This window comes from Acinonyx jubatus, chromosome E4, assembly GCF_027475565.1.
Source record: "Acinonyx jubatus isolate Ajub_Pintada_27869175 chromosome E4, VMU_Ajub_asm_v1.0, whole genome shotgun sequence".
Taxonomy (NCBI): domain Eukaryota; kingdom Metazoa; phylum Chordata; class Mammalia; order Carnivora; family Felidae; genus Acinonyx; species Acinonyx jubatus.
This window is the reverse complement of record NC_069395.1, coordinates 46,999,432-47,021,681: the sequence shown is the minus strand read 5'-3', so window position 1 is coordinate 47,021,681 and position 22,250 is coordinate 46,999,432. Positions and strand designations below refer to the sequence as shown.

The 22,250-nt window shown below is 38.7% G+C and overlaps 1 protein-coding gene across 6 annotated transcripts in view; it reads right to left on the bottom strand.

Annotated features, from left to right (window-relative positions):
- The window catches only part of PLA2G4A (phospholipase A2 group IVA), a 158,686-nt gene that overhangs the window by 63,452 nt on the left and 72,984 nt on the right, over positions 1-22,250 (bottom strand). For all 6 annotated transcript variants that reach the window (XM_027074337.2, XM_053209800.1, XM_027074338.2 and 3 more), the window contains 2 exons: positions 11,923-11,960; positions 6,813-6,954 (listed from right to left, as the gene is read on the bottom strand). In XM_027074337.2, the coding sequence (XP_026930138.1) occupies positions 6,813-6,954; positions 11,923-11,960 (180 nt within the window). The remainder of the gene's footprint in view (positions 1-6,812; positions 6,955-11,922; positions 11,961-22,250) is intronic.

Genomic DNA, 22,250 nt, shown 5'->3' with positions numbered 1-22,250 from the left:
TTGGCAATGAATCTGATAAAGGCTTAGTATCCAAAACCTATAAAGAACTTAACAAATTCAATACCCAAAAAACAAATAATCCAGTGAAGAAATGGGGAAAAGATATGAAGAGACACTTTCCAAAGAAGACATCCAGATGGCAGGGTTGATGCCTGGTGGCTCATTCAGTTAAGTGTCTGACTTCGGCTCAGGTCATAATCTTGCTGTCCTTGAGTTCAAGCTCCGTGTTGGGCTCTATGCTGACAGCTCAGAGGCTAGAGCCTGTTCTGGATTCTGTGTCTCCCTCTCTCTCTGTCTCTCCCCTGTTCATACTCTCATTCTCTCTCTTTCTCAAAAATAAATAAACACTAAAGAAAAACAAGAGGGGCGCCTGGGTGGCTCAGTCGGTTGAACATTGACTTTGGCCCAGGTCATGATCTCGCAGTTCGTGAATTCAAGCCCTGCATTGGGTTCTGTGCTGACAGCTCAGAGCCAGGAGCCTGCTTCGAATTCTGTGTCTCCCTCTCTCTCTGCTCCTTTCCCACTCATGTCCTGTCTCTGTCTCTCAAAAATAAATAAACATTAAAAAAAAAATTTAAAAAAAGAAGACATCCAGATAACTGACAGACACATGAAAAGATGCTCAACATCATTATTCATCATCAGGGAAATACAAATCAAAACCACAATGAATGCCACCTCACACCTGTCGGAATGGCTAACATTAACAACTCAGGAAACGACAGATGTTGACGATGCAGAGAAAGGGGAACACCTCTGCACTGCTCGTGGGAATGCAAACTGGTGCAGTCACTCTGGAAAACAGTATGGAGGTTCCTCAAAAAACTAAAAATAGAACTACCCTACAACCCAACAATTGCACTACTAGGCATTTATCCATGGGATACAGACATGCTGTTTTGAAGGGACACATGCACCCCCATGTTTATAGCAGCACTATCAACAATAGCCAAATTATAGAAAGAACCCAAATGTCCACTGACTGATGAATGGATAAAGAAGATGTGGTGTATATATATATATATATATATATATATATATATATATATACACACACACACATATGTATATATGTATATATACATACATATAATGGAATATTGCTCAGTGATCAAAAAGAATGAAATCTTGCCATTTGCAACAATGTGGATGGAATTAGAATGTATTATGCTAAGTCAGTCAGAGAAAGACAAGTATCATATGATTTCATTCATATGTGGACTTTAAGAAACAAAACATAGGGGAAGGGATGAAAAAATAAGTTTAAAAACAGAAGGAGGCAAACTATGAGAGACTCTTGAATACAGAGAACAAACTGAGGGCTGCTGGTAGGGTGTTGGGTGGGGGGATGGGATGAATGGGTGGTGGTCATTAAGGAGGGCACTTGCTGGGATGAGCACTGGGTGTTATATGTAAGTGATGAATCACTGAATTCTACTCCTGAAACCATTATTACACTAAATGTTACTAACTTGGATTTAAATTTTTAAAAATCAGGCAAATAAAGAATGAATGTCACAAATTCCACATTATTGAAATTTGTTTCTGATTATTTATTTCTATGCCCTCTAATTTGCCCCCAATTATCTCTATGTTCTTGCCAGTTTGAAGAGAAATCTGGTATGAATATAAAATCAGAACCCTTTCTTCCTCTACTTTTACTGAAAGTCAATTTTCCACAGTGCCAACCACCTCCAAACCCTCTGCCCCACAAAGCAGAGTCAAAGCACTTGAACATGCATTCCAGGAGGTAGCCAGGTCCTGGTTTTACAATGTTCAACTGACCAGTCCAATTTATAAAAGGTGCCAGAGAAGCTCTATTGAAAATTAGAGAGCCAACCCTGTAAATGTAAAGGAGGACAGAAAATGTAGCATTGATTTTTTTAAAGACTGATTATCTCCATATTAAAACTGTTAGGTTTTACACTGCTAGTTTGTACATCCTAGGTTGTTGCTGTTGTTGTTATTATTATCATTATTATTATTTATCATTTGGATTAGAGTATGGAAGTAAAGTTGACAATTATCGAGTCTGATTAACCAGTGCACCCTCACAGTATTAACAATGGTAGGAGCAGACATGGCTGCCCGGACTTGTGTAAATGCTAATCCCTGCAGTGTGCATTGCCTCCCCACCACCCTGTGCCCAGTACCAGCCCTCCCAAGGTGCTGCCCAGTCCATTTCTAGTCAGAAACTTAGGCAACATCTTTGTACACAAAGAGAAGGAGCTCACTGGCTTGGTTTGCTTCATGAAACGTACAAAAAATAGTGTATATGATCTCGTTTCAACGTATTTACATTTTTTTCCCCCAGCACAGCCATAATTTCACATGTAAAATTTAAAAAGTGAGTTTACGTTAAATTAAAATATATTATTGTTACTAGCATTTTGTTTTCATCGGGCCGCTGGCCCTTCAAGCCCAGTAAGCTTCCTCACATAATGCCTGATTTATAAAACAAATCACTGAAAACTGCAGCAAATCCAGCACCTGTCCCCATAGGCCTCCTCCTTCCTTGCTCCTGACACATGTGTTCTTACGTGCCTCCCCCTGAGCCTGTCTCCCTGAGAGCTCTGTGGTCTGCAGGAGTCACCTGCCTCATAGTGGACAACCCTCCTGAGTGCAGTCTGGGCGGCTTGGACATCTACTTTCTAGATCAACTTCCAGGTCTCTTATTCCTTTGGCTGTTCACATTCCACCACTACCTCAGAGGAGAAAAACTCCAAGTCCACCTTGTGAGTCCCCGGAAGCTCACACCCGCTCAGTGCTCCTTTCTGGCCTCTACTCTTGGGAGTTTCACACTGTCTTCCCTGTGATACTTGCAGTCTGGGAGGGGAATAGGAATTGAGAGTACAAAGTGCTGTTGTCACCAGGAAAGGAGGAAGCAAGAGGAAGAATATTCTAGATGATAGAAACAACACAAACGAGGAATAAGAATTCTTATTGACTACTCAAGGTTGACTTCTATTACCTCCCTCAGAAACTGTTTGGCTTTGCTTCTTTCTCTGTCACCAAATGGACTCTTTTCTCTAGTCTTTCACTTCCTTTATATGACAAACTTAAGTAAGAATAGCACTCACAGAATATATTACTCAAGGTCCGTTTTGATTTTCATCAAAAGATATTCGTTTAAATTGAAAGTATCTCGTAAATTGTGCCTTGGGGCAAAACACTTTCTCTTTATTCTCTGATGCAGGTGAAAGTAAATTACTTTCTCTTGCTTTCCGACTATTATAGTTCCAGACTCTAGTCCCCTAACCAGCTTTGCTTTGTTATGGTCAGTTACTAGGGAACATAAAAACTAGCGAGTAGCATTTCCCTTCACAGAAGACTATAATCTGGGAACTTCATCTGACCAAGAAGTATTTTCAGACCAGAAAATTCATAAGAATGGCCTCTGAACGATCCAACTATGCCAAAAATCCCCACGTACAGAGGCTTGCAGGTCTTAGTCATAGGAAAGATCTCAGGCCTTTATTCATAAAGAAATCATACTAGTCAGAGACACTGTTCTAACAACAAGCCTGCTTATCAGATTTGAATTCCACAACAGCAAAGTTGAAAGAGAAAGGAGTGGTTTGAAGAAATTACCTCAAGGGAGCACATAAGGTGGGGAGAGATGGCAGCTGATTGGAAAGGAGACAGACCTGAGAACACTCAAATCCATTCAGTCAGGATGAGGAATGACCTGTCACTTTAGAAAGACTTCCAGCTAAATGATTAAAATCAATACATTTCAAAACTTTTTTTTAATTATTGAGAATACATTTTTTAAAAGTCTTAGTATTTAAGAGAATAAACTCTTGAGTTATTAGATGCCTCAGCTCTTTGACTAACTCATTGTCCAGATGGAAAAGCTCAGATTTTATTAAATTTGACAATTATTGCCCTCGGGTATTATGCAACAGAAGAGCCACACTCAGGTACAATACTATTTTTTTGAGCAACTACTACATGCTCTTACACATTGTGCTGGAGGCTTATAAGCAGTAGTACTCATCCTGTGACCTAATAAAAGCCCCAGGCTCCATTTTACAGGTGAAGCACAGAAGTGAAGGACTGTGCCCAAGTTTATGCTGCTCTAATTTATTTGACATTTCAATTTGACACTGAAGTCCTAAACTGGATGCTGTCTGTTGAACACTTGGAATAAGACGAGCACAGTCTCTGCATTGAGAATTAAGAACTGAACAGAAAGTGAAGTCTTATCAGAGAGCAAGGGAATTGGGAACTTAAGACACCCTTCTCACCAAGGAGTAACATAAAAATAGGAAAGGGATGCCTGGATGGCTCAGTTGGTTAAGCATCTGACTTCAGCTCAGGTCATGATCTTATGGTTCATGAGCTCCAGCCCCATGTTGGGCTCACTGCTGTCAGTGCAGAACGTACTTCGAATCCTCTATCTTCCCACCCTCTCTGCCCCTCCCCTGCTCATGCTCCTTCTCTCTCAAAAATGAAGAAAATTTTTTAAAAAACAGGAAAACATTACTTGTGGGGATGGGTGGTTCTGAATTCTGGACAAGAGAAAACAACTCTAGACCGAACCGAAACAACTACAATAATTCCAGGAACGACTTCCAAAAACACGGATTTAATATTTTTGAAGAAAATTCCACAGAACACATAATTACTTTATTCTCCATCCATTGCAGAAAAGCCAATTAGTATGAATATTAGGCCAAGTTTCATTTTCCCAGGGACACTCCTTTTTCCACAAAAAGAGGAGTGCCGAGGGGCAGAGAGAGGGGGACAGAGGATCTGAAGCGAACTCTGTGCTGACAGCACAGAGCCCAATGCAGGGCTTGAATTCCTGACCTGTGAGATCATGACCCGAGCCAAAGTCAGACGCTGGACCAACTGAGCCAGGCACCCCGCCCCCGCACACATACGTTTCTAATTGAACAGTTCAAGCTGGGATCTTTTCCTCCAAACCTTCTCCTCCACCTGTGTCTCCTGCCTCACGACCTGATTCTGTGTTCCTGGGTTCGGAGTCTCTGATCCCTCCCTCTAGCTACTTCATCCCCTGGAGGCAGTGCGAAGCTACCTCCTGAATCTGTGCCCTGACTCCTACAACGCAAGACTTACTGAGGGTCTTCCGTGTGCTAAGGAGCCTTTGCCAGGTGCTGGGAGTATGAAGGTTAAATAACACAGCCACTGCCCTGGTCTTCATGTAACTTATATTCCACTGGAGAGAAGAGACATTAAACGAATATCTGTACAAGTATTTTTTAAGTATACGTGTTGTAAATGCTAAAAAGATAATGTGCATATATTGGTGCCATTAATATAGAGAATATAACTGGATCTAACAGATGTGGGGGGAAGGAGGGAGGAGCTGGTGAGGACAACAGCCTCAGAAGAAGCTAAGTATGTGGTGCTTAAAGTTGGGAGGGTCCTAGGTACCCCAAAAGGCGGTGGGGCGGGGACAGGGTGGCACAGGGAAGCACAGAGAGGAGAGGAGAGGAGGGAAGCACACAGAGAGAGAAGAAACTGTGTGGAAAAGCACCACATGGGGAAAGGTTCTGAGGGGACATGGGACCAAGAGGCACCTAGTGAAGGAGTGTGGTGAACTGGGGGTGAACTGGCAAAAATGGATGCTAGAAAGATGCCAAGAAGCCAATCCTAAGAGCAGGAAAAGTTTTTTAAGCTTGGGTTTGAGAGCGAACAGGACATGGGGGGAGGGAGGACAGGCCTTACTTATGCGTTACTTATGCATTTAATAAAAGGATAGACCAATAAATGGATGGACAGGTGGATGGATGGGTAGATAGATGATAGATCAGTGAAGGGAAAAATGAATAAATGGACAGATAAATAGCCAAAAACTGGTTTACACATTACATGTTATTGAACAATAAATGATATTTATTTTCCTGGAAATTAAGGGAAGAAAAAGAAGTTAAAGTACAAATGAAGGATTGTACTTCCTATATTTGTTTACAAAAATATTTTAATTTTAAGATCTCTCTATCATTAGGATGATGAAAACATTAAAAAGTAGAGGTCATCATTCTTAACTATTTGGTCCATCTGGGATGATAGACTTTAGCTTCCTGTGATGAAATATTAAGAATTTGAAACATTTCCTTTTATCTCTCCCATTCACATCTACGTAGTTTGGTAAACTGTGTTATCATTGACAAGACTTGTAGCACTTTCTTCTTGTTTGGTGATGATAAATCTCACAATTGTTTAATCTTAATCCATATTAAAGTTAATTCAATGATCCCAGAGGGGAGGGAGCTAGAGCGATGGCCAAAATGGGCGAAGGGAGTGGGAGATACAGAATTACGGTTATGGAATGAATAAATCACAGAGATGAAAAGTACAGCACAGAAAATATCATTAACGGTGTTGTAATAGTGTTGTGTGGTGACCCATGGGAGCCACACTTGTGGTGGGCACCACACAATGAAGAGACTTGTTGAAACACTGTGTTGTACACCTGAAACTAATTGCAACATTGTGTGTCAAATATACTTTAATTAAAAAAATAATAAAAATAAAATAAAATTAATTCAATGATCTTTTTACATCTGAGGCTAATCTTTTCTTACTATCAATAGCTTGTTTGTGTGTAAGTATGCCTACGCCTCTTTGTAAAACTGTACCTGATCAATATTGCTAAATATGGGCAGCATTTGTGATGATCTTCCTCAAAGAATCTTTATTTACGAAACACTTACCTCATCTTAAAAAACTGAAGATATAATGCTCAAACTCAATATTTCCACACTTGGGTGAAATTTGGGAGACGGTACAAACACAATTATTATTGAATTGCAGTAACATTTGAAAATTTTCCAACTCACATCGCGCGTAGAATACAGGCCTCTACTCTTCTCTGGACCCAGGAGTTTCTTCATGTTTTCCTTTATGTTTTCTTTCCTCTGTTGTCTGAAAGTCTTCTCCTGATCACACAGAGCCATACTGAATCGGAGGTCTGGGGATGAACTGTATAGAGAACATAGTCATGAGCCAATGTCCCCAGTAGCCTTGTTAAAATCACCCAGTCCCCGGTAGCTAACGCTGATACCTGCTCACTGTTCCCCTCAAGCCATTTCCTAGAAGGGGAGCTGAACAAGGGTATAAAATGATGGCTGTCTTAAAACTGTATGTTCCAAGGTGTGTTTCCAGAAAATATGGAGTAGGAGATGCTTTAGAAAAAACAAGCAGGCACACGAACGGCCAATGAGAAATTCATCTTATGATAGTAAAGACTTCGGGAAATATTTCAGAAAATAAAGCTGCTGAGATCTATTTGGCACAGTATTTCCCAAATTTATTTGATCAAGAATTCCTTCCCCTGGCCCTTCGTTCCCCACTTCTCCATGACATACCACTGATATTCCAAAGAGTCTATGTTCTGTGGAGCGTACCGGCAGAAATACTGTCTTAATGAATTGCCTTGTCTAAGAGATGTCCCCGTGTGACAAAAAAAAAGGCACTGCTAACGCTAGAACTTCAGACAGCGACAAGTAAGTTTGACTGGAGGATTTCAGAGCTCTTACATTGTATACCCTTCCTAATAATAGCAGCGGCGTCAACTTCTCAGATCCCTAGACTATGCCAGAAACCACTTTAGATATGTAGGCATGTATCACTGCAGAAATAATGGGAGTAAATCTCACACGTTATTATACAATATATTATTTTTCTAACTACCTATTACAGATTAAAAAAACCAAAGCTCTGAGAGGTTAGGATCACAGAGCAAATAGATGATGTATTTTCCTCAATGCAACAATTCCTCACAAACAAGTCCAATATTGTATTCTAAAACCAGCTTCTGAATTTAAAAGTAGTAAAAAGCAGGAGTACTTGGGTGGCTTAGTCAGTTAAGCAACAGGTTCTTGATTTTGGCTCAGGTCATGATCTCACGGTTCATGGGATAAAGTCCCATGTTGGGCTCTGCACTGACAGTGAGGAATCTGCTTGGGATTCTCTCTCTCTCTCTCTCTCTCTCTCTCTCTCTCTCTCTCTCCCCCTCTGCCCCTCCCTGCTTTCTCTCTCTCTCTCTCTCTCCCTCTCTCAAAATAAATAAATAATTTTTTTAAAAAATAGTAAAAAACAAAACAGAACAAGAAAACATAGACCTCTATGTTGTGATGCGAATAAATCCAAATGTAGAAAGTAAGAATTTCGCTGATAAAATATTGTCTCTTTACCATTCATAAAAGTAAGTCCTTCCCTTCAGAGTGAATTAAAATTAAGGAAACTTCTGTTAATTCAGTGCATTTATTCCTCGTAAAACATAGGCCAAAAGAAGAGACTCCATAGCCTCTGGGCTATGTACTCTATAATGATCTTTGTTTACCAATAATATTTTAATTACTATTTCCCAAAGGACAAACATGGATAACTCACAAAAGAGGAAGTATGATTAATAATGAAAAACAGAAGAATACTTAGCTTCACTAGCAAATTTTTAAAATACTGTTATTATTTAACAGTTTTTAAGAAATATTTTAAGTTTTAAGAAATATTTTCTAGTACAAAGTAAATATGTTCATTTTGAAAATATAAATTTGCAAAACACTTTTGAAAGTCATCAAGTGATGAGCACCAAAAATAATTAAAATGTATATTCCCTTTGAGTAGTTCTATTTTTGGATATATGCTTTAAGAAAACTAACTGTAGGGACACCTGGGTGGCTTACTCAGTTAAGCATCCTACTCTTGATCTTGGCTCGGGTCATGATATCATGGTTCATGAGACGTAGCCTCAAGTCAGGTTCATGCTGACAGTGCAGAGCCTGCTTGGGATTTTCTCTCTCCCTCTCCCTCTGCCCCTCTCCCCGCAAAATAAATAAACTTTAAAAAACAGAAAATTAACTGTAAATTTTGAAAAGAGCACTTAGCCATATTGCCCAATAATAAAAAATGATCAGTATAAGCACATCAAAGCATTGGATTGCACAGTTATTAAATTTGATTATTATGAAGTTTTCCAAGGAGGAAAAGAGTTACGAGTGAATCAGTAAGAATTTTTTAAGTCAAGTCTTAGGGGTAGACTCTCTATTATTATTTATTACAATATATTAGGTTGAGTATCTTCTAACCACTTTGAGAAATAAAAATCTCACCTGCACAGTTGTCTCTGTGAATCCATCTCAAATGTGTTTCCTTTTCTGCTCCTCAGAGTAATCACTACCTTAAACTTGCTCTTTATTATTCCAATGTATTTACACATTTATGAATTACAATTATTTATAAATTTATACATTTATAAATTATAAATATTTATAACTTCACAGTATACATTTATATCTCTAAAAAATACATAGAGTCATTTTGTATGTTTTTAATTTTTTTATAAATTCTATCAACTGTATGTATTCTGCAATATTTTTTCCATTGACCATTTTGTTTTTAAGATTCATCTGTGTTTGTATATATAGGAACAATTCAAACATTTTTACTATTGTGAAGTATCTCCATTATATGATTATAGCATAAGTTATTTCATGAATATTGAAGTTGCTTCAAATTTCTGCAAACTATTACAAACATTTTTACTATGAACTTGTGGTGTACATGTGGAAAATTTTTCTACTTTGTATTAATATAAAATAATATGTGCTCTTTTTCTAAAGAACATCTCATTAAATCATCACAACAGATATGTTTACAAAGTACTCTTTTCTTATTTCACAAATGAGCAAAAGTGTCATTAAAAATGTTTCAACTGTTAACACAATTAGCAAGAGACTGATTTAAAACTAGGATTTCTCATTCTGGAACTCCTGGTCCCTGTAATATACTAGGTAATATACTTGTAACATACTATGCTGATCACTATCCTATATTAAACACAAGGGCCATCATTTTTCAAAAAACCTATGAACAGAGCAATGAACACAGATATTTAGAAGATCAGTACAAACATGTAAAAGAAAAATAAAAATGTTGAGTAATTTTATAAATACAATAACAAGTTTGGTTCATTTATTTTCCTCTTTTACATATTATCTTTAACTGTTTAATTTGATTTCTTGATTTTGTTTTATATCCAATGAAAAACATTCCACGGAAAGTTAAATTTTTCTTTAAAGAACATTTCTGGGGCACCTGGATGGCTCAGTTGGTTAAGTGTCCAACTCTTGCTTTTGGCTCAGGTCATGATATCGCAGCTTCGTGGATTTGAGCCCCACATCAGGCTCTGTGCTAGCAGCGGAATCTTAGGATTCTCTCTCTCTCCCTCTCTCTCTGCCCCTCCCCCACGTGTGGTGTCTCTGTTTCTCTCAAAAGAAATAAATACACTTAAAAAAATAATTTCTAAAGGGGAGCCTGGGTGGCTCAGTTGGTTGGGCAGCCAACTTCGGGTCAGGACATGATCTCACGGTTCGTGGGTTCGAGCCTGCGTGGGGCTCTGTGCTGACAGCTCGGAGCCTGGAGCCTGCTTTGGATTCTGTGTCTCTCTGCCCCTCCCTGCTCATGTTCTGCCTCTCTCTCTCTCTCTCTCTCTCTCTCTCTCTCTCTCTCAAAAATAAATAAGCATTTAAAATAATAATAATAATAATTTCTAAGAACATTTCCATTTCAGAGTCAAGACAAATGAACAGATAAAAATAGTTTGATCAAAGTTCATTATAAATATATAGTAAATTGCTTCTGAACATATGTATCTTATTTAGCTGAGTTTTTTTCCTCTATTTTTTGATATCTGTACTTTGTTAAAGCAAATTTCTTTTACATAATATGGTCCTAATTACATCAGTGAAGATCATTTCCCATTAAGACAAATAGCATAACTTTCTACTCAAATAGCAAAAGTTCTTTTAATCTCATGCTAAAATCTCATGTTATACCACATTTTTAAAAATTTTAGACAGAGAAAGAGAAAGCCTGAGTGGGAGAGAGGGGCGAGGGGGGCGGGAGGGAGGAGAGAGGGAGAAGGAGAGGGAGAGAGAGGATCTTAAGCAGGCTTCACAATGTGGGGCTCAATGCCAAGACCCTGGGATCATGACCTGAGCTGAAATCAAGAGTAGGATGGTCAACTGACTGAGCCACCCAGGTGCCCCCCAAATATACCATGTTTTAGCAAAAATCAACACAATGCAAAATAATGCAACTCAATTATTTGGACTGTCCTATGAGACTTCCTGACATATCTTGAGGGACAAGTAGTAATTTATGCAATAATTTACAAGGTTGAATCAACGTGTTCTAGGAACCTAAATAAGTGAAAGAAATACCGAGCCCAATGTCAACGTGTCCCTCAGCATTCATTCGGCAAATCACAATATAGGAGAATGTTACACTAATAAATGCAGTGTTTGGGTGAAATAAATGTGGACTAGTTACTTCGGTAAAACCCACTTCAACAGGGAAGTTCAAGGAGACACAGAGAGTTTGAAGGAGGTTGGATGTACTGAACTCAGCGTTAGATCCAGCTAATTCTCCAGGCAGGCCTAACTCCCCTAAGATGCACCATTTGAAAATAAATAAATGATTTTCCAACATTTCTTTTGGAGGCCACTTTGAAACAGCAACGTGCTTCATGGAACTTTACTATCTCTGTGAACAAAAACAATCTCATTTTCAGTTTTTCCTTTTTACAGTTTCCTGTTTATGTTTACTTTCATGTTCTTGAGTATCTATCTGAATCAACAATGAAAAAGAGGCTTAACTAACCATATTTGTTCATTTCTACGGGAAGTAAACCAGAGGGAGGACTCTTTCTAAAAGCCCTTATTGACCTGATAAAAACTACCGGGAAAAGTAAGCAAAGATACAAAATTTATTATTTTTTAATGCCATAGCTATTAGGGAAGAGCTAAAGAAAAGTTTATTTAATGTGTTTTTTATGTTCAAAAGCTCTCAGAATTATTTCTTATTTTAAAAGTGGACCCTTAACAATTAAAATAAGATAGTGAATCCCTCACAATATTTTCCACCCGATGAAATAAATGCACTTACCAAACTTCAAGAGACATTTCCAGAAACATTTCAGTGACCTAGAACAGATACATTCATCAGATTCGGGCATAAAATGGATGTGTATTATATGTAATGCAAACAAAGTCAAACCATTTTTGAGTGCCAGATTGTTTTTAACCTAAAAGAGTCCTAAAAATAAAAGTAACATAGCTTCATGGATGTACTTCAATAAATACATGTTTTTGCTATTTTTCATGATATAAGTCTATTTAATCAGTCACTTTAGTAAACATGAGAATTGCTTCTGCATAGTTGTTTTCCTCCTTCACTAAAAGGAGGTAGTTGAATTCTGCAGTCATTATGGATGAGACACAAAAATTGCCTGAGCTCTAGGGGCACCTGGGTAGCTAGTCAGTTAAGTGTCCGACTTTTTTTTTTTTTTTTTAATGCTTACTTATTTTTGAGAGAGAGACAGAGCATGAGTGGGGGCGGAGCAGAGACAAAGGGAGACACAGAATCCTAAGCAGGCTCCGGGCTCTGAGCTGTCAGCAGAGAGCCCGACGTGGGGTTCGAACCCATGAACCGTGAGAGCATGACCTCAACCTCGGACACCTAACTGACTGAGCCTCCCAGGTGCCCCTAAGTGTTCAGTGGCTCAGGTCATGATCTCACGGGGCTCACAGGGTCGAGCCCCATGTTGGGTTCTGCACTGACCACGCAGAGCCTGCTTGGGATTCTCTCTCTCTCCCTCTCCCATGTGTGTGTGCGCACTTCACACCCCCTCTCTCTCAAAATAATAAAACATTTTTGAAAAATTGCCTGAGTCCTAAAAAACTATGAAGATATTGTGCCTGTTATTCAGGAACTGTCCCCGGGCCTCCAGACAGAGGCAGAAGTGGTCAGGAGGTTAAAGAAAGCCTGGGTGAAAATTCACACGTGTGCATTTGTGACAAATGTGGGCTGTCATAGACTGGAGACAGAACACCTATCCAAGGTGGCAGCAGGACCAGGGGCCAGCCAACTGTGGTTAGCTCAAGAAACATCTACAAATGGGAGGTGGGGCTCAGGTTTTCATTTTCCAACACTCTGTGAGCTAACCAAATTTCTGGGAGGACTCTATCCTGCCAACGAGCCAATTTTAGTCTAATGGAAAAGAGAGTGATTAATATCCAAAGAGAAAAAGGGGTATTAAAAGGTATCTCTCCAGGGACTATAATTCTGTTGTATAGAAAGACATTCTCTGTACTATCCCTGCCATTAGTTATGAATAATGTAATTTTAGACTGTCTTGAGAACCAATTGAGAAAATGTTTTGAAGATTGCTGCATAATTATAAAATAGTGCTATTATTTTTATCATATCAGTTACCATAGAATATAGTTAGAGTGAACCTTTCCAATATCTTCAAATAGACCAGAACTCAGATATGTCTCTTAAAAGGTGAAGACGGCATTTTTAGAAGCAACACAAAATGCTATAGATTACTGGCTTTGTTTTCTGTTTGGTTTCAGAAGATGGAAAAAAACAAACCAGAAGGAGCTTTCCAAAAGGTTAAAATAAGTTCACGGATAATTCTCCGCACTGAATTTTATGAGTAAGAACAAGGTATGGAAATCATCTGTACAAGAATTTGCCTCTCCCAGTAAACTGTATCTATCCTATATAGATCTATCTTATAAGCATTTATATGTATCTTATATGTATCTATTTTATATAGCTCTCTATTACTAGTTCATTGCAGTGTTTGGCATATGAGACATAATCAATATCTGCTGAATTACTGTGCATGTGTGTGTGAGGGAGCACATAAGGCAATCTTTTCTTGTTAAGAATCATGCCATCGCTACTAAACATAAAATCATGGGCTGGTGTAACACAGACAGCCGTTCCTATGAAGTCCTATGAACCTTTACTCATCAAAGCAACATATCAGTATCACTTTGCAGTTATCAAAATAATCAAGAATCCCGGTACAAGTAGAATTCCACATGCCCAGATGAATCATAGTTCAGTTATAAGTCAAAAAGATGAGTGGTTGGGGGCGCCTGGGTGGCCCAGTCAGGTCAGCATCTGACTTAGGCTCAGGTCATGATCTCATGGTTCATGAGTTTGAGCCCCACATCGGGCTCTGTGCTGATAGCTCGGAGCCTGGAGCCTGCTTCGGATTCTGTGTCTCCCTCTCTGTCTGCCCTCCCCCGCTCATGCTCTGTCTCTTTCAAAAATAAATAAACATTTTTAAAAAATTCTTAAAAAAGGTGACTGGCTTCTAAACAATTACTGTAACTGCAGTCTGTTCTATCAATGTTAGTAGCACCGCTCAGACCACATCCCGACACATCATGTCTATTCCCCATTTCTAAATTTCAAATGGAGTCTTTCCTAAAGAGGGCTTGGAAAACTTTATATTGAATGAGCTTGCTCTGGATATTTAGTGAGAAAAACAAGACGTGGGTAAAAACATAAGTCTGTTTTCTACCCTCCTTCATGCCCCCGAATACATGAAAGCTGGTATTAAAATAAGACTAGATTTACTGTTTTCATTTCCAGAGGGCAAAAACACCATGGGAGAATGGAAGCTAAAAGAACAACATTACAACTCATTGTGCAGTTTTCTAACAAATGGAAAGATTTTAAGCTGGAATGGGCTTCCTAGTCCAATGTGCCATGTCATGACAGACTTCCCAACTGGAAGGTCCCTAGGCAATTTGTATGGTAAGATATTCAGTGCCTGGATATATCTAATGCCAACTTAATAAGTAAAAGGAAAATCAACTGTGCTATGTTTATGGTCACATTGGTCTTCAGAATGTCCCTTACACATCCAGCCATAGCACTTCTTGGCTGAGACATTCATAATCTTCGACTGACTGATAAGAATCCTTAAATGAAGGCAGGATGAGAGAAAGGAAGACACAGGATTTTCCTGCCATTGGGAATATTACAGAATGTGGTGTGGAGGGACTTGCCACATGGATGGGGATCTTCACTTCCTCATGTTGCCCAAGTGGATCACCCACAATCTGGAGGAAATTTTAAACTCTCCCACTTGACGTGCTATGCTCAGACATGCCATGAAGACTGACATTTACAATCTCTCCGCACCTTTTACCTGAAACATGTCATTCGGATGCAATAGCCACAAAAGCATGTACTTCCTGTGAGGCATGAAACAAGTATTGTAAATTCCTTCCCACCCACTGCATGAAGCAGCTTTGCATCACAGTCTTCCACATTGCTGGCACCACCAAGGTAAGTTGAAGAAAGGTGACCCCGTCCGGCTGGCTCTCCCCAACCCCATAACGCTTAGCTAGGAGCCAGACGAAGAAGAAGAACTTCACCTCTTCTAGGAATTATAAATGTAAGAAGCAGGCTGTGCTCATTGTCCATTCTTGTGGAAAACAATCTCACCTTTGAATTCCACAGTGGAAAGCAATGTTACATGCTACAACAGGAGATGTTCAGCGTGGGGAGGGGGTGGGGGCCCAGAGGAAAGAACCTATATAGAGAAGCCATTTTAAACTTAAAAATAATGTTTTAAAAGTATCTAATCCAGTAATCCCCTTGCAAACTTTCCAGGGTCATTCTGAAATGATAAAGCGAAAGCAACAAACATAGTGCTTGGCATGAGAGAGGTTGTTTAAAATTATCACAAAGAGATGCAGACAAATGATTTTAAACTTAAGAACATACCCTATTGGTAAAGAGCTCTCCAAATGCACTCTGCCTTTTCTTAAATTTTTTAAAAATGTTTATTTATTTTTGAGAGAGACAGAGACAGAATGTGAGTGGGTTGGGCAGAGAGAGAGGGAGGCACAGAATCTGAAGCAGGCTCCAGGGCTCCGAGCTGTCAGCATAAAGCCTGACCCGGGGCTCGAACTCAGGAGCTGCGAGATCATGACCTGAGTCGAAGTTGGACGTTCAACCGACTGAGCCACCGAGGCGCCCCTGCATTTTTCTTATTAACATACTCTAGGATTTACAACCTTAACTTTCAATAAAACATTATATTGAATTCTGATCCCTCCCGAGTCAGGTACTCTTTTTCTCCCCCTTAGCAGACTAAAACAGCAACTAATCACCAAGTAGTTTCAATAATCATTTACATTGTTTGAATTATAAAATACGTTCTGCTTTGTCTCTGTATAACTGACCTGTACAAGATAAAATAAAATTATATTTAAGAAATAAGGGCCACTTGCACTAAGAATCATGTTTCCATACACTGTCACTCTATCCATTGAAGAAGGAACCAGATGTGGATCTAACAAGAGGCAACTCAAGTGTGAAGCAGAAATTACAATCCCACCAATACAAGCCAGACCCCCTCCAGATAAATTTTGCACTTTTAAAATGGAATGAGATACTGCTAACATCACTTTTTCAAACGTGTCTGATTTTTAATAACAAAAAACTAACGTTTGTTTATGTTTTTAACTGAGATCTAATTGACATTTAACATTAGTTTCAGGTATATAGCATAATGATTCAAGATTTATATATATTGCAAAATGATCACCACAGTAAGTCTGGTAACATATATGATTTCTTAAGAAAATAAAATTAGCATTTACTACAGGAATCATCGAATCCATTCACCCAAGAATTCAGGATAACTGTGCCCCACGCCCCCCACCCTCCGCCAAATATCACAGATAGTCTTAAAAGATCTGAAAGATTAAAAAATACACTATTTCCCTTAGTCATGTTCCACTCTATCACGCAGCTTTCCTCCTTTCATCCGAGGATGATGTCTCTTTCCTTCATTTAAGGTCCCTTTTCCTTACGTGGACATCGGAAATTCTAAACCTGACTTCCAAGAGCACTGTTACCAAACCAAACATTCTCTCTTTTTCTCCAAATGGGAATTTCCCAGACTCTAGCTGTTTTTTTTTTTAAACTTAATTTACTTTCATTATTCCTGTCTGAGAAGTTCCTAGATTCTCTGTATTTCCCATAAGTACATTCATTAATCCATTCATCCAAAAATGATTCAAGCGTCTAATGTGTACCAGGCTAGGTATGCAACGGTAATTAAGGTGAATGTGTTCTACTCCTTGATGGAACTTGATGGAACTTAGGTCCAGTAGAGGACCCCCAGGGATACAAGAACATTCTAAAGTGCCTTATAATTTAAAAGTTGTCTTGTGAAAATGTCAAAAAAAGACTCACATATGTTTCCATTGATAGCATCCCAAAATAAAAATGCATTCTCTTTTAAAGCCAGGGATTATTTGGCCTGTGTTTGAACTCTGACCTGCATCCAACTGATGACATTCACATCTTAGCCAAAGATCCCCCAGACTTCTCATCAAAGTATATCCTTCTCTTGTTTCCCCTCCAAACTTTGCTTTGTCTCATTCACTTAGCTAAATTATAGTCTTAGCCTTCACGCATCAATACATGGTTTTCCAAAGAAATCATCCTGACACTAACTTATTCTGAACTCAGCATCAACACTACCATTTTTTTAAAAAAGCTTTGTCACTATCTCTTCTATAGAACTACCTCTTGCATTTTCAAGTTGGCAATCATGAATAAGCAATAATCAAAGAAAGCAAGCAGCTAGAACTAGACACCGCAGCAGTCATGAGACACGGCTATTTTTAAGTGATACCACTAATAGCTAAGTAAAGATGGCAAATAAAAACACCATACCATGTAAACTTGGAGGCTACCTTCCTCAGAGTATTGGCCTAAACAAACTAATTTTGTCTAGAAAATAAAAAGAATAAATATCTTACTTCAAAATCTCAGCATTTTTATGATCCTCTTGAAGTGGGCTACTTTGTTTACACAAAACACACTAAATTCTGAAGATGTGATATCTTTCCACTTTAAAACAGGATTCTGTAACCCACAGCCACACTTGATCTATTCAGTAACAGGTGACTAGAGCATTTTTGAACTGTCTTAAAACAAATGATCACGAAACTTACAGGCTCTACCTGTATATACAAATAGGTTGATTTTGCTAAATTCAAAAAAATACGTTTCATAATTAAGCCGGTTCCATGAACCAAATGACAGATAATTAAATCTAGCCGGTTATAATTATAATGAGAATATCTAATATTTATGTAGTGCTTACTGGGCCAGGCACTGTTCTAAAGCTTTCCATACATCAATTAATTTAACCATAACCACAAACTTAAGAGGTGGGTACTATGTATAACCCTGTTTCACAGATGAGGATGGCAAAGAAAAAGAAACAACTTGTCCAACATCACATGGCGAATAATTAACAGAATTGTGATTCCAACCCAGGCAGCAGCTGGCTGACTCTGAGCTGGGGGGTCAGAAACAGCAGGTCCTGCCAATTTCTCTCAGATGACAACTTTGATGCTCTCTCAACTTGTGACTCCAATAAACACAACCTCACCTTATTTTTTTTATTTATTTATTTATTTATTTATTTATTTATTTATTTATTTATTATTTTTTTAATATATGAAATTTATTGTCAAATTGGTTTCCACACAACACCCAGTGCTCATCCCAAAAGGTGCCCTCCTCAATACCCATCACCCACCCTCCCCTCCCTCCCACCCCCCATCAGCCCTCAGTTTCTTCTCAGTTTTTAAGAGTCTCTTATGCTTTGGCTCTCTCCCACTCTAACCTCTTTTTTTTTTTCCTTCCCCTTCCCCATGGGTTTCTGTTAAGTTTCTCAGGATCCACATAAGAGTGAAACCATATGTTATCTGTCTTTCTCTGTATAGCTTATGTCACTTAGCATCACACTCTCCAGTTCCATCCACGTTGCTACAAAGAACACAACCTCACCTTAAATGCCAGCTAGGAAACAAAAAATGTGGACCCAGCTCTAAGATTGCCTTCTCTAATGATAATAATAATAATAATAATAATAATAATAATAATGACAACAACAATAACAATAAAGAGAAGAATGATGAATAAATAAATTAAATAAATAAATAAATAAATAAATAAATAACTAAATAAATGAATGAATGAATAAATAATGGAGTGACAAATCACAGTCTTGGGAAGGGCCAGATCTACTGTAAATTCCCACTCTTCGACTTCTCTGGTCCTCACTGCCACAAGCAATCTTTCCTTCAACTCCTACGGACGCATTATAGCTGCTGCCACACTCATTTTCCTCAAGTCACCCTGCACTCCTCGTACCTGTCTGTTGCCACAGAAGTAGTCTGCTAAAGTTGCATCACCTTTTTGTTTTCTTTTTTTTTTCATCCTACAAACTTTATTTATTTATTTATTTTTAAATATATGAAATTTATTGCCAAATTGGTTTCCATACAACACCCAGTGCTCATCCCAAAAGGTGCCCTCCTCAATACCCATCACCCACCCTCCCCCCCTCCCACCCCCCCATCAGCCCTCAGTTTGTTCTCAGTTTTTAAGAGTCTCTTATGCTTTGGCTCTCTCCCACAACTGATGAATGGATAAAGAAATTGTGGTTTATATACACAATGGAGTACTACATAGCAACGAGAAAGAATGAAATATGGCCCTTTGTAGCAACATGGATGGAACTGGAGAGTGTTATGCTAAGTGAAATAAGCCACACAGAGAAAGACAGATACCATATGTGTTCACTCTTATGTGGATCCTGAGAAACTTAACAGGAACCTATGGGGGAGGGGAAGGAAAAAAAAAGACCTTTTTGTTTTCAATAGTAAACATTCTTTATCTACTAACTTGTTGCTTACTAATACATCTGAGAAAGAAGCCAAAACCTGTTTGCCCGAAATTCCCCATTACCTGGTCAAAAACCTTCCATGACTCACTGCTATCGGTAAGAAAACATCCAAATTCCAACATCTAACATCTGAAACTTGAACTCTGCTATAGTTTGATCCCAGCGTACCCATTCTACCCTCACGCATGAATGCTCTGCTCCCATCACACTGGTCTAGACGCTGTTTCCTGAACATGCTTGTCGTTTTTAGTCCCATGACTATGAACAAAGGCTCAGGCTAGTCTCTCCACCAGAAGGGCTTTCCATCCCTTTAGTGATCCAACCACAACCTTCCTTTAAGGACAAGCCTAAGCCATTGATATCCACTGTAAGTAACTCACTGAAACCCCATCCCCCTTCACCTCCCTTCCCTCGTCTCCTACCACAATCTCTGCTACTCTTTCTCTGTGTTCCAGCCATATTCTCCTCCTTGCTGTTACTCAACATGGCAGGCAAACTTTCACCTCAGGACTTTTCTACTCAGAACAACTTCTGCCCCCCGATATCATCCGAGATGTTTTCTTAGCCACATTTTTGGAACTGCACTTGCAACCCCCTTTACCCACATATACAAATGCCCCTCTCTTCCTTCACTAGTTTATTCAGCACTTACTGCTATCATTATCTAACACAAGCAACTTTTACTTACTTATCTTGCTTCTTGTCTCTCTTACTAAATAGAATATAAGTTCCAAAGATGCTCAACGTTGCTCCTCATCAGGGAAACACAAATCAAAACCACACTCAGATATCACCTCACACCAGTCAGAGTGGCCAAAATGAATAAATCAGGAGACTATAGATGCTGGCGAGGATGTGGAGAAACGGAACCCTCTTGCACTGTTGGTGGGAATGCAAATTGGTGCAACCACTCTGGAAAACAGTGTGGAGGTTCCTCAAAAAATTAAAAATAGACCTACCCTATGACCCAGCAATAGCACTGCTAGGAATTTACCCAAGGGATACAGGAGTACTGATGCATAGGGGCACTTGGACCCCAATGTTTATAGCAGCACTCTCAACAATAGCCAAAGTATGGAAAGAGCCTAAATGTCCATCAAGCGATGAATGGATAAAGAAATTGTGGTTTATATACACAATGGAGTACTACGTGGCAATGAGAAAGAATGAAATATGGCCCTTTGTAGCAACATGGATAGAACTGGAGAGTGTGATGCTAAGTGAAATAAGCCATACAGAGAAAGACAGATACCATATGGTTTCACTCTTATGTGGATCCTGAGAAACTTAACAGAAACCCATGGGGGAGGGGAAGGAAAAAAAAAAAGAGGTTAGAGTGGGAGAGAGCCAAAGCATAAGAGACTCTTAAAAACTAAGAACAAACTGAGGGTTGGTGGGGGGTGGGAGGGAGGGTGGGTGATGGGTATTGAAGAGGGCACCTTTTGGGATGAGCACTGGGTGTTGTATGGAAACCAATTTGACAATAAACTTCATATATTGAAAAAAAAGAGAATATAAGTTCCATAAGGGCAGGGATTCTTGTTGTTTTGTTCTCTTCTGAAGAAGTGGTGCCTAAAAACTGTCTGCCACACAGTAGGCATTCAATGGTTATGTGTGAAATGAATGAATGAATGAGTAATTCCTTCTTATAACTCTCATTGTACATATTGTCCACACTATTTGGCACTTAAAACTATATTATGCAAATACTAAACTCTAGTTAATGAAATGTTAAAGTGCTTAGGGGTAAAACATTTGTTGCCTGCAGTTTGTTTCCAAATGCATCAAAATAGTTTGATGGATAGGTAGATGGAGAGATATGTGGCAAAGTAAATACAGCAAAATGTTAATTGTAGAGTCTACGTGGCAGTCTTTCAAATCTTCCAACTTTGTACATGCTTGAAGATTTTTATAATAAAATTCAGAGAAAAAAAAATCTAATGCTTTAGAAAGGCCTTCCCTGACAGAAACATTAGTTGCCACCAACTATTCCCTGTCACATCCCTCTATTTTCTTCACAGTATTTATCTCTAGCTGATGTTCTGCTGATTATCCTTTTGCTTTTGTTGCCTATTTACCTCCCCCCATAGAATACAGGCTCACTGGAAACCAGAACATCATCTGTCAGGTCCTCTACTGTTTGCCCATCACCTGCAATACTGTCTAGAACATAACAAGTGTTTCATCACACCTAAGTAAGTAAATTAATGAAGAGATTCCTCATGCCACTGCTTATTATATTACTTACCAGTTTACACGCGAATGTCTACTCCTTTCCAGCTTATTAATTCCTTGAAAACGAACTTCTTGTCGTTTTCTTAACATTTAGCAAAGTGTTAGCTGCAAAATTTTAGGTGCTCAAATTCTCATACTGAAAAATAATCTACTGACGGGTCAGTATTTTAAAATCACATAATAAAGATTTTTTTTTTTTTGGCATCCCCAGGTGGGCACAAAGTCAAGGATTTTTATTACTGCATTATTATTATTTTGTGTCCATGGACACAATATGGAAAGAACTAAAAATTTTTGAATAAAAAGGTCATATGAAAAAAGGTATTCTTTCTAGATCACAAAATTTTATAAATTAGAAATGGTCTTAGAAATATGTTAATCAAAACCTCTCTTTTAGAGATGAAGAAAATAAGACAGAAAGAGTGACAACTCAAACATTGTACAGCGAAAT